The sequence below is a fragment of the Oryza glaberrima genome, chromosome 12 (assembly GCF_000147395.1).
Source record: "Oryza glaberrima chromosome 12, OglaRS2, whole genome shotgun sequence".
NCBI lineage: Eukaryota > Viridiplantae > Streptophyta > Magnoliopsida > Poales > Poaceae > Oryza > Oryza glaberrima.
This window is the reverse complement of record NC_068337.1, coordinates 24,765,180-24,778,494: the sequence shown is the minus strand read 5'-3', so window position 1 is coordinate 24,778,494 and position 13,315 is coordinate 24,765,180. Positions and strand designations below refer to the sequence as shown.

General features: G+C 48.6%; 1 protein-coding gene across 1 annotated transcript; it reads right to left on the bottom strand.

Annotated features, from left to right (window-relative positions):
• Nucleotides 1-2,580, bottom strand: LOC127757550 (uncharacterized). The gene is made up of 2 exons (XM_052283088.1): nucleotides 2,300-2,580; nucleotides 1-2,196 (listed from the first exon to the last, which is right to left on the bottom strand). The coding sequence occupies exon 2, from the start codon at nucleotides 2,161-2,163 to the stop codon at nucleotides 388-390; it is 1,776 nt and encodes a 591-aa protein (XP_052139048.1). The 5' UTR covers nucleotides 2,164-2,196; nucleotides 2,300-2,580; the 3' UTR covers nucleotides 1-387.
• Nucleotides 2,581-13,315: the final 10,735 nt, after the last annotated feature.

The following is a 13,315-nucleotide window of genomic DNA, read 5'->3' as shown; positions in this document are numbered from 1 at the left end:
TAGAGCCTAAAGAAGTCCTCAAAATTAAAAGGGATCCTTCCCCAGTCCAAAGCATCCCGACATACACACCAAGCAAAAGTCGCAATAGGACAGTTAAAACAGATATGAGCTGCATCTTCACTTCTATCACACAATTGACAGAATTCAGAGCCTTCCCAATTAAATTTCTTCAGTTGAACAGCCAGCCATAAAAAGTGTTTTTGTTTTGGAGGAATCGGGCTAGCCCAGATAAGTTGAAAATGTGGGTCAATTATCCCTCTAAATGTGGGTGTTGCAATGTTGTAGTTTAGCACTTCTTAAAAACTAAAAGAACAGTTATAAAGAAAAAAGGAGTCCTTTTTGCTCCTCTATCTCTCAGATCTTCTGATCGAGCAGCAGAATTGCAGCTCAGGTGCTCGTCGGCGTCATCACCGCCTTCTCCTCCTTGGATTCCACCTTCTCATCTTCTCCGGCGCCGGTGCCATTGCCAGCGCCACCGCCACCGGCAGCCGCCTCCTCCCTGAAGCGCGCGTAGATGTCTCCGGCGTAGAACTTCCTGGTCCGCCACGCGAGCGCCGCCATCACCACCGCCGCGGCCACCGTCACCCCGGCGACGATCAAGAAGGAATCCTTGTAGCACTTCACCCCAATGCACGTCAGCTCCTTCTTCCCCGCCGCCACGGCCACCGCCCCCTGCCGCCTCGCCTCCCGGTCGTACATCCTGCCGGCGACGCGGACGTTGAGGATGTAGGACCCCACGGGGCACGCCACGTTCCCCACGTTGTACAGCGTCGAGTAGTACTTGAGCCCGAACACCTCCGAGATGATGGCCAGGATCATCGGGTACGCCGCCCCGAAGCAGAACCCGATCAGCACCGACGCCGCGTATAGCGACCCCGGCACGCCGAACGCCACCAGCAGGTGCCCCGCCACCGTGAGCAGCAGCACGCCGGTGACCACCACCGGCCGCGAGATGCCGTACCGCGACAGCAGCGCGTCCGACGCGAACCCCGCCGACACGCGCCCCAGGTAGTTCCAGATGCTGATCAGCGACACCAGGGTGGCGATGCTGCGCTGCGGGTACCCCAGCGACTCCCCGATCTGCCCCATGTTGTCGATCGCCGTCAGCGTCCCGCCCACGCCGAACACCGTCGCCGTGAACAGCAGCACCATGTCCACGCTCACCAGGGCTTGCAGGATCGTGTAGTCCTCGCCGCGCGGCGGCGGCCTCAGCACGCGGACCACCCTCTCCATCGCCGTCGCTGGTGGCGTCTCGGCGGCCGCGGGCGATGGTTTCGTGGCCGCGGACAGCGCCGGGACGTCGTCGGCTTCCTCCTCGGGGGGCGTCTTCCTGAACAGGGCGGCCTCCTCGCGGAGGACGATGGCGAAGGGGGCGAGGAGAGCCGCGAACACGACGGCGGCGCTGACGGCGTACTCGGCGCGGGTGAACTTGAACCGCTTCTGGAGGACGATGACCACCAGGAGGTAGGCGGCGAGAGCGAGCGACACGTACAGGAAGCCGCAGAACGCGCGGTACTCGCGGCGCGCCGCGGTCGGCGAGCGCGGTGCGCGTATGATCCGGATGGTGCCGAGGAAGGCGACGGAGATGGCGGCCGGGAGCCAGCCGACGAGCAGGATGAGCGGCTTGGTGTTGCCGCCGCCGCCGCCGTAGAAGGAGAGGTAGAGCTGCGTGAAGATGGCGCCGCTGAGGCCGACGAACCCCTTGAGCAAGCCGAGCATGACGCCGCGGCTCTCGGGGAAGTTCTTGACGCAGGTGACGAGCGCGCCGGTGTTGGCGAAGGCCTGCGAGTTGGCGCCGACGGCGATGTAGAGGCAGACGAGCCAGAGCGGGGTCCTGGCGCCGACGCGGCCGGTGACGGAGAGGTAGAGCATGAGGTAACCCCCGAGATTCATGGCGGCGCCGATGGCGAGGACGAACCATGGCGGCGTGACCTCGGCGATGAGGCCGGCGTGGATGCCGATGTTGGCGCCGACGTCCTTGAAGAAGCCGACGGTGTTGAGCTGCTCCTGGGTGTAGCCGAGGGTGGACTTGATGTCCTTGGAGTAGATGGCGAAGATGTACGTCGCCCCCGCCGCCGACATGATGAGGAAGGAGCCGTACGCCATGAACCACCGCCCCCGCAGCACCTGCGCCGCGAAGGCCGCCGCCGCCGCGCCCGCCATTGCCGCCGTCTACCAAGCTCCTCGCTTAATTAGCTTGTTGGATAGATAGGAGTGTGTACGGTGGGTGAGATCGCATTAATTGCAGACTTGTAGCAGTAGGAGGAGAGGAAAATCGTTGAAGATGCATGTGACTCACTCAAGTCCACTTCACTGATTGAGTACACGGTTTGAGATAATTTTGACAAAAGTTTTGGTTCAGCGTCAAATTGCCAGCATGATATTGACCTTTGCTGGGATGGTTTGTCCCAAAGTCTGATGATCCTATCCAAATCCCCAATTCCCAAAATCTCATCTTTTATGATGGATATTCTTCAGCATTGAGGAACTCTGCTGTCTTGCCAGTTGCTACTGTCTGAAAAATGCAGATAATTCACTAATCTGATTCTGTTCTATTCCGGAAATCCGGATTTGATACTTATCTGTTCCAGTCTCTTACTCCTATCAACATTGACATACAGATTATGCCAAAACTAAAGAAAAGATCAACTCTTTCTTCAGACGGTATGGCACCAATTTGTTCAAGCTGGTAGGGATAGGACCAGCGGCAGCAAGGCAGCAAGCAGGACAGTTTTTGTTGACTTTGGTAATGCTACTTCATTATTGCACCTCTAGTTTGTGGAAGTGCAACTATAACTGAAAATTTATGTCGGTAATGAAGAAAAGGTTGAAGGGGCAGCTAAAGAGTACTCCTCCGTTCAAAAAAAAAAAAACACAATCCTAGAATTGGTTTTTTTTATTTTTTTTACAGAGGGAGTACCCCTCTGCAAAAATGTTAGAATTATTTTATATTTCAGTTTTTCTTAATATGTTAGTTATATTTGTAGTATTCAAGTATCTAGGATATAAATAAAAAATATTTGATCAAAACCCGATAAGTTATCTTAATAATCATTGGTTGCATGTATGTATTTTTAATCTTTGTTACATATAAGATGAGTTAATTTTTTCTTAATCTTAGTAATGAAAGTAATATGTCTAAGGGCATTAGTATAGTATACTCAGTAAGTAAGGTGGGGTCTAACAAATGTAGATTTTTGTCGTTGGAACTTTCATAATGTGTGAGGCAATAAGGCGGTCCCATGACTATATAAAAATCCAACGGTGTGCAATGGCATGGATGGAAAGGAGAGAGTCAACACATAGGCTAGAAAATAGTGTTTTTTTATTCCTTACTATTCTCTATCCAAAAGTCTAAGATCTATTTTATTTTTTGTTATTTCAAAAGTCTAAGACCTACTTGTAACCTTTACATATCCAAAAGTCTAAGATCTATTTTATTTTTTGTTATTTCAAAAGTCTAAGACCTATTTGTAACCTTTACATGCTAAATTTCTCTTAAAAAAATCTTTATGTGCTAAATTAAATTGTTGACGGAACACAAGAAACCATCTTAATACTTATTGGTTGCATGCATGTGTATAATTTATTGGTTTTGTCACATGGTGGATGTGATAATTACTCATTGGTCTTGGTGACAAATGAAATGTCTTAGAATTTTGAATATAGCAAGTACTAGGGAGTTATTGTTGCTTACTACTTCCACAATGTTTGTATTATTGCTTACTACCTGGTTTTTAAGCATATTGTGGATGCCATAACTCTTTTGGATGGAGGGAATATTTCATACTTCCTCCATCCAAAAAAGTCTAAGACCTATTTATAATCTCTATGTACTAAATTAAATTGTTGACCGGAACCCAAGATGTCATCTTAGTACTTATTGGTTGCATGTATATTATCAGGGTTATGGATACCACATACCCAATAGTAATCGACTAAGCTCGGTGAGGCCCACCACATACCATGTTCTATACGGAAACAAACCTCGTAATTTCGTATATAGAAGGAGTTCCGGATAAGGAATGACAAATAGAGTTCTATATGGAAACGGCAATGACTACTTGGATTGTATTCATTTTGGTCTCCCTAGTTTTACTTGGACAAGGGGACACCTATGGGTATAAATACAAACCCCCTAGGAGGAGAGGAAAAAGAAACCCACAATACACAAGCCAATACGCCGCTGGATATCAACATCAGAGATAAGCCTAGACATACCCCATTTGGTGCCTACGAAAGCCGGCAAAAGGGATCTAGCGCCATCTCTGATCTCGATGAGTTCGTACTTGAGGAGGAAAACTACCCTGTCGTCGACTACGAGTTGGTTATCTAGCCGCCAAGTCGACGACAGCTAGATAGGTTATCCCAAATATTATATTTGTGTGATCCAGATGAATAAAGAGTAACACCGGCTTCGGCCAACAGGATGTAGGGCTATTACCTGCCAGATAAGGGGCCCGAACCTATATAAAAATCCCTATCTCCATCTCTCTTTACCTCAATCTCGCATATACCCTGGTGTCAACGATCCCCATACCATATAAATACCGTAGTCGCGATCTCAAACGTCAACACATGTGTATAGTTCATTGGCTTTATCACATGATGGATGAGTTAATTACTCACTGGTCTTACTAACAAGAGAAATATGTCTTAGATTTTTGGATGGAGGGGGTTCATTTTAATTGACGTTTTGAACAATGACACGGTCTACAAAATATATCTTTGACCTTATTTTTCTATTATAATATATACAATAAATAAATGTATGTTTACTTTATTATAGTACTTTGAAAGACAAATCTATATATGTTGTTCTTGTTTCTTTAAACCAAATATTTTGAAAGTTATTGATGGTCAAAGTTATAAAAAATTAAACTCAACCTTGTCCAAAGCGTCAATTATTATAATACCGGAGAAAGTAAGACACAACCACCACTAACACAAATAAAAAGAAATAATTGTTATCACCTTCTCGTTTCGACCGCCTCAATAAACACGATGCATGCACCAATGAGATTAGGGTGGATGATTAACAGAAAATTTATGGAAGAGAGAAGTATTAGTGAATTGTATGTAGACATACGCACATCATATTATGAAATACTTAAAAAAAAAAGTGGCTACACCTTAATATATTTTAGGATGGATGGGTATAAAGTACTAGCTTTGAAACCCCCAATTTTGAAAAGATATGTGTTTTTAAGTGTGGCTGGGAATCAAAAGAAAAGTAAGGTTTTGGTGTACATATCCATCGTGAACCGGAAATAAAATGGCGGCCACTGTCAAGGCCATAACTGATAGGTTGGATATAATACGAGAATGACACTGCACAGCTCTCATTTACTTGTTGACAGCACTTTCAGGCTGTGCACCACTATATCTATATGTAGATCAGCAGACCTTTAGTAAAGTGAAGGGAATGAAAGGAGTTAAGTTCACACGTTTGCATGTATCTACAAATGAAATCATTATCCAATGGTGAGAATTGTTACACATGTGAGCACACTCAACTTTTTCTCCTAAAAATAATTAAAAAAACTTTATCTGCAGCAGCGTATAAACTCATTCGCGGGAAGATTTTAGTATGTGTGTTCACTGTGTAATTGAAAGAGAGAGAGAGAGAGAAATCTGAATTGTTTCCCTTGTTGCGGGGAAATCTGAATTGTTTGCCAAACAAACAAAAGAGACAGGTCCTCACATCTCGCGTTCAAAACTAACTGGGCCAATTAGATAAGCCCGGCCCAAAGAGAGTCCGTGCTGCATGACCAGGCAGAAGTCAGATCCAACCGGCCTGCCTGTCAATCTACAAAGGATTTGGATTCATAAGCATTTGTTTAGTTGGAGGACGGAATGGATCGGATTGAGACGAATTTATTTTCTCAGGGTGTTTATTTTGGGATACGCTAAACCAAAGCATACGCTAAGAATTACTACTTATAACTGTCATTTGATTATGTAGCAATAAGGTATAAAAAATCCAAAGGAAATTAATTTCCTTTTCTAACAGTTGTAGAGAAAAAAACATAAAAAATTTCCCATCTACTCATACCTTTTCTTTAATTAGTATGGATTTGTAATTATGCATTCCTGTTCCTACATTATTTTCTATTTCTGTGGAGTTGAAATCCCGGCCTCCAAACCAAACAAGCCTGCGCTGCTTTGAGTATCTTTATACCTTACAGGTTCCTATATATGTCTATATCTCTTAGGGCTCCTTTGGATGCAGGGGGAGGAAACCCCCGGGAAAAAGTCCTGTACAGAGATTTTCCTCTGCACCAACCGATCCCCTTCCACCTCCAGGGGAATCACTCCTGTTAGAGGAATTTTCCCTGATACCATTTGGGAGTAGGGGGAGGGGGTTGATGGGGGAAGGGGGATTTAGACAGGCAAACTACTAAACAGTGTTTGAACAACAAAACATGTCTCTAGAAATATTATAGAAATTTCAGGAAAAATAGAAAGAATATAGAATATCCATATAAATAGGAAACAACCTACAAAAATTCCAGAAAAAAATATAAAACATAAAAAATCAACAAGTATTAGAAATTCAGAAAAATACAAAGAAATATAGGTGAGTTTATGTGGAAACCAACTTCGTGACATGACATAAGTTAAACTTTAGAATCATCCATATCATACAAAATTTAAAATCTTTGGAATCATCCTTGCATCCACAAATATAGAACTGTACATCATATTTATATCCACAAATGTCTTGATCAAGAATGAGACATGGGTCCATTTAAATCTTTATCTCTTCTATCTTCTTCATCATCTCTTCAACAAATCTTCATATATTCTAATAAATCTGCCAGGATGAAAAAGATAGTCTGAAATTTAAGTAATAAATATAAAACAGTGATACTTCAGCAATCAAATTTGAAGGACGGCCATTGATACTAGCTTAGGAAAAAAATGCATGCACATCGACCAACATATTGCAATTGTCAGCTACATCAGCGTAAACAAACTCTTGGTATAAGCACTTTCTTTTTAGATCAAACACCCTACATGCAGATACACACCATTATTTTTAAATCAAACACATTTGAAGCCCATGTTTTTGTATTGATAGTTTTCCAACAATACTCTATTTCAAGTCCATATTTGAAAGTAAGTTGAGCATGCAATTCAAATTGAATCCTGGCAAGAGGAAGAATGCAAGAGCACAATTATGAATTATCATTATGGACATGATAAGGAAAAAAAGTAGTAGTAGTAGTTGTTGTTTTAATTAATCAGTACTACTAGGTCACTTTTTGTAGCGCCCGTTCCGTCTTGGCGCCTAGCGGGAAAACTAGCCCTTAAAAATCCTATTTGCGAAATCCGTTTCTTTGCTTGTTGTCTAATGCCCGTGCCATCTCAGGTCTCAAATCCCCGATCCATCGTCGAGTTCAATCCCGAATCCAAATCCTTCCCAAATCAAATCCCTCCGCAAAAGTCTATTTTGCCTCCCTAGGGTTCGATGGGCCGAATCCCTCTCGGCCCATCTCCCCCTCCCTCCCCGGCTCGCTCTCTCTCTCTCTCTCTCTCTCTCCCTCTCCCCCGCTCTGCCCGAGCGCTGCACGCGCGAGCGCGCGAGCCGCGCCGAGCCCTCCCTCCTGCCCCGCTGCCATTCCCGCCGACGCCGCCAAATCGTCGCCGTGCGCCGTTGCTTCCCGCGCGCGCGCGCCGTGGTGGCCGACCGCCTGGTCGCCGCCGCCGTCAGCCTCTGCCGCGCCTGCCGCCCGTGTCGCCGCTCCGCTCCAAGCCGCCTCCGCCGTCATCGCCGTCGTCATCGACCCGGCCCCGCCACTCCGCGCGCATGCTTCCAAGGGATGGAGGCAGAGCTCCTCCTCATCGCCCTCTCTCCTTCCTCCTTTTTCCGAAGAGGAAAGGGGCAAGCCCCCTTTCTCCCTTCCTTTTCCCTTTTCCCTTCCCCGCCGGCGTCATCCTCCCTGTCGCCGTTTTGGCCGCTAGTCGGAGCTTCAGCCCGCTGGCTCGACCGCCTAATGTCGGTTCCTCCCTCCCAAACCGACATTGCCGCCCTATAAACCCGAGCCCTCCCCAAACCAATCTTCCCCGTTTTCGCCCTCGCCATTGCCGTCCCTCTCGCCGACCGCCGCCGACGCGTGTGCCGGAGGAGCCGGCACGAGCAAGGACGCGGAAGGGGACTCCGGGCGCGCCCTCTTCTTCCTCTTCCCCGGCCCGAGGCCGGAGAGATCGCTCCCGTGCCGTCGGCCTCTCGTCACCGCGCCCTTCCCCGCACGGTAGTGTCGCCCTCCGTTCTCCCTCCTCGTTCCATCTCCTCCCCTTAGACTCGGGTAGTAGCACGAGTAGCCTCCCCGTAGCTAGCTGGCGCCGCCCCGACCGTTGCCGCCGCCCGCCGTGTGCTCGCCGCCGTCGCCGCCCGAGCTCGGAAGCGCCGCTCGTCGCCGGCCTCGCTCGGCGTAGCTCCGCCCAATCCGACGCTAGCAACGGATTCCCGTAGCCGCGTAGATGCTCTCACCGCCGGGAATCGACCCCTCGTGACCTCATCGCCGTTTCCCCCTTCTCCTGCCGCCGGTTGCCGCCGCCGCAATCCGCCGCCGTCGAGCATCCCCCGGCGAATCCGAGCCGTTGGCTCGTCTCCTCTCGTCCCGTGCAACCTCCCGGTGTGCTCGCTTTCGCCTGTATCGCCGTGGTTCGCTCCGCCGCTCGCCGCCGCCGCCCGCCGTCCGTTTCGGCCGACGTCGTCGTCTACCTCCCGCCGGCCCGCGTGGCAGCCACGTAGGCGCCACGTCGGCGCCACCTCGGCCGCGACCGGGTCAAGCAGACCCCGGTCCGCCGCTTCCCTCCGCCCCCTCGCGCGCGCGGTCCACCGCGAGCCGTGAGGCTGCGCGTGGGCCCGCCGCACCGCGTCCTCCGCGAACCGCGCGCATGCGCCGCGCCCCCCTCCCCAAACCCTAGCACGCCCGCGTGCACCTCGCTCACGGTGAGCCGAGCCGCCGACAAGCGGGTCCCACTCGGGACCACGCGAGGATGGACCCGGCCCACCGGCTCTCTCTCTCCCCTCCCCGCCCGCGCGCGCCTTGGGCCGCCCTCTTGGGCCGGCCGGCCCATTAAGCTCGGCCGAGCCGCCCCTTTCTCTCGGGCCGCGCCCTAGCCGCCCGAGGGAAGTCTAATTTCCCTCCCTCTTTCTTTTTCTTTTCTTTTCTTTTTCAAAAAGGGTTTAAATAAATCCTTTTCCTTTAGACAAAAATCCAATAATCTTAGAAATTCAATATCTTCCCAACCATAAGTCCGTTTGACTCCGTTCAACTTCCAAAATTCCTCAAATCTCGAGATCTATCTAATGGCACGCTTAGAGGTCAATAATAGGGCTTTATTTTCGCCGTTTGTTGAGTTGTCCCGTTTCACGTGTAGTTTCGGAGCCCGAAGACCCGCAGTGCGAGGATTTCGAGGATCAAGCTCAAGATCTCGAGCAAGGCAAGCCACCTTTGAACATCTTGAGCCTATATTTGAACTTAATTAATTTGCTTGCAAAATATTATGCATTGATAGGATTGCACTTGATCTGTTTGCCCCGTCTGCAAGGCAGACCGGTGGGCCTACCCAACTTGTTGCATCTGATCCTTCCACTGTTAATTGTTATACCATGTTCCCTTGTAACCACCTAGTTGCGCCTCGATATTCGTGCACTCTGTGCGAGTATCGACGGTCGCCTTCAAACTTAAAATCTGAGTAAGTTCTTGGGTAAAACTTGGGTTTTTACAAAAGACTTGGAAAACCCGACACCTGGGTCGGTGCTTGCGAACTAAATGAATTTCCAAAACCGCGGACCGGGGAACGTACCGGGAGTACGGTTTCCCGCTCTTGCACTTAAGGACCGTTTCCTTGGAATTTCATCCGAACATAAGACAAGTACGACCACATGGGTGGAATGGGACACCCCTGGCTGAGTAATTAGCTAATCGGGGGAGCCTTGATGCCAAGAGACATGTGGATTCGCCGGGGTGGTGTCGGGGAGGACCCCTGGGCTTCCTGGCACAGTATGGTCTGGGACCTAATCTGGTGTTGGTCTGGGACCCCTCTCGTTGGCATATGGCGAACCTGTGTCGGCTTTCGAAATGCCTTGTCATGAAAGCCTTAAGGTCTCTAGTCGTGGCCGTTCTGCACGGGCTGGATGATCCGGGTTAGTAATGTCGTGTGGATAAAGTGTACCCCCTCTGCAGAGGTTATTAAGCTGTCCGAACAGCCGTGCCCACGGTCATGGGCGGATGTGAGGTGATTCCTAGCGTAGTTTTGTTTGACTACTGCCTTGTGAAATTTTGCTGTTGTGAAATGGGTTTGATGTTTGGAAAATCTGCGGCTGATGGGACCAGCCAGGCCCGGGTGGCCGTTTGAAAGCTATTGGCCGGGTGCCAATCTTGATCAATTCAAAAGATTGATACATTGCACAAACTCCGACCGGACGAGACGCACTTTCTCATCCGTGTCGTTTGAGAAGCACTCACTTAGTTGTTTCAGGAAAGAGTTCAAATAAAATCAATTGCAAAAACAGCAGCCCTTCTTTGAAGCCTGCATTAAACACTTATTTCCCATGGCTTGCTGAGTACTCTCGTACTCACCCTTGCTCCATATAAATAATTTCCCCCCCCCCAGTTGCTGAAGAAGATGAAGCGGATCCCGCTGACGAGGAGTTCCTTCAGGAGCAAGCCGGCTACGATGAGTTTTAGGGTTTCGGCCTAGTTCCCAAGTCGCGCCTGTGATGTGTGGTCCAAGTCTTGGCTTCCGCGTTCCTTTTGTAATGCAGTTGTGAGCTCGGGATCTGTCCGCAGCCCAACATGACTGTACCCCTACTCTATAATAAAAAGACCTCTGTTGCTGTGATATTCTGTCTTCCTGTTATACCAGCACTGTTTCCTGGGACTGGTATCAATTAACAGGTTAATTTGGAGCGTCACGGGCTAGTTCCGCTCGGGACTAGTTCGGGGCGTGACACTTTTTTGGCCAGTGTATTGTGCAGTGAGTGAGAGAGAGGAGATTGAAACATCTGTGTGTGCGTGTCTTTGTATATAGGTTGCTGCCAAAGCTTGTGTTGTTTTGAATGCACAATGCCACCTTGCTCATTTTCTGCTGGTGATACATGACATGAAACTAACGTTTGGACTAATGTATAAGTATAGAGCATAAAAGACTTCATTTTGTAGTAAGTATGAGTTCCTATCAAAAATATGATTGTTACCATTTATTTAGTCCCAACATGCATGCTAAATTGACCACTAATTCTACAGTTCCCTGACAGAGACTACAAGAATGGATCAGACTAAAAAATACCTCCAGAAAAAACAAAAAACTTGACGCTAGCAGCTCAACCAGTACTGAGATCTACCTCTAGGTTAACAGAGCTGACAGCATCCAACTAAAAGAACTGCATCTCTAATTAACTGCAAAAAATTGTTACTGGTTTGCAGACTAAAATTTCTCATATACCTCACTAGTTGAATGATCCTCACTGGATGTGTGATAATTCCTCATTTCTTGGGACTGGCACATTGATCTCACATATTTAGACTGCACTAAGCATGATAATTACACTGCAGAAAAAACCAGAGCACAACCTACTCCATCAAATTAGAACATCATCTTACCAAAACTCATTCATGATCTAAAACAAGAGCACCATACGCCCACCCATATCCCCTTCTGAATCGCTTCCATAACAAAATGAAATGCTACTGCAGGGTACAATACTACAATGTATTAGAAAGAACAGGAGAACAGATTACAACTCTCCCAAACGAAATCAAGAAACATGCCATACATTCACCAAGAAAACTGAAGTACTAAACGAACCCCCAAGAATCAAGCAGCAGCTACAAGGGCACGCACAAACCTAGCTGCGCAACCGCCGGCGGGCGTCACGCAGCGAGGAGGAGGAGGCGGATCTGCGCCTCAGCGCCTCCTCTGCCGGTGAGTCGCGCCACCTTGGATCCCCCCTGTCCCCGCCTGCTTGGAGCCGTGTGCCCGCGCTGCCGGCTCGCCGCCTCGTCGTCGTTGCACCGGCTGCCGCGGTGCCACCCGCCGCGCCCACGCGTCGGTGCCTGCGATGCAAGCACTGAGACCGGAGAGCGAGATTGGGAGCTAACTAGAGGAGGCGGAAACCCTAGAGGAGGAGGAGAACGGAAACCCAGGAGGAGGAGAGGAGGGGAATAAGGAGAAGGGCTTACCCTTCTCCCCGGAGAAGGAGGCGCGGCGGCGCCCGTTGTTGTTCGCGCGAGAGAGAAGCGACTCCGGTTGCGCGAGCGAGAAGCAGCGACGGATCGAGAGAGGAAAAATTCCCGACCTCCGGAGGTCGGGGACCTTTCCCTAGGGTTTCCCCGCGGATTGGGCCGGGAAATCCCTGCCTCGTGGGCTTTCAAATGGACATGGAATAAAACCCGTGACAATTTCCCCCGCGGGCCTTTCTCCCAGGGAATGGGCTGGGATCCCGGGCTGCCAAAGGAGCCCTTATATGATTCCCATGCCCCATTTAAACGGTCATTGCTTAATTTTCTTGTAAGTTTTCAATCTAATGAATTTGAAGCGATATGACACTTTAATCCTGTACCTTTTCAGAAATAAGAACCTGTAGTGTTCCAAAGAGCCCTAGATCGGTGGAGGCTGGAGGGAGAGAAACATCAATGAAGTGTTCATTATAGTATTGCACAACATGATATTTTTTTTAATGAAAGAATCGAGTGGCATATGTTTTTACACGTTTGTTTGTAGCTTTACTAGTACTATAAAATGTACCACTAGTATATAGGAGTACCAAGTCACTGAAATGGACAGACGACAGTTGCGTCTTGTCCGTATACATTGTTACACACACCCGTTTTGTTCTTCAGCTGGTAGTTGTTGCAAAATGTGCAGTGCAAAGTAAGGTGTAAGTTAATCTCAAGACCCTAGCTTGGATGGGTACAGCGTGTGAAAACAGACAAAATAACGGATGATCCGAAACGAAACGGACAGACATGTCACTAGCTCTGTCGTCAGTGAATTAATTATCACAAACACGAATAATGTGGTACAAAATTAATCGTGACCTCGATCGTGTGTGTAGTACTGTAGCCGACCGTCGATCGATCGACGATGAAGATGATGACGAGGATATCGTATATATGGATCTCCTGCAGCCCAATCTCAATAATATGCAGAAGATGAGAATACGATGGATGCAATGTCAATCTCATCTCATCAACGGCGTCGCTATTACAGCACGTGGTTTTAATAATAATCCACGGTACGTACGGTGTCTAGCTGCTACTTGCACTGTGCCCCTCCTCTACTTAAACGCGCCATC

Excerpts from the sequence above, each read along its gene's own strand:
- LOC127757550 (XM_052283088.1), bottom strand. The coding sequence starts at position 2,163 with ATGGCGGGCGCGGCGGCGGCGGCCTTCGCGGCGCAGGTGCTGCGGGGG.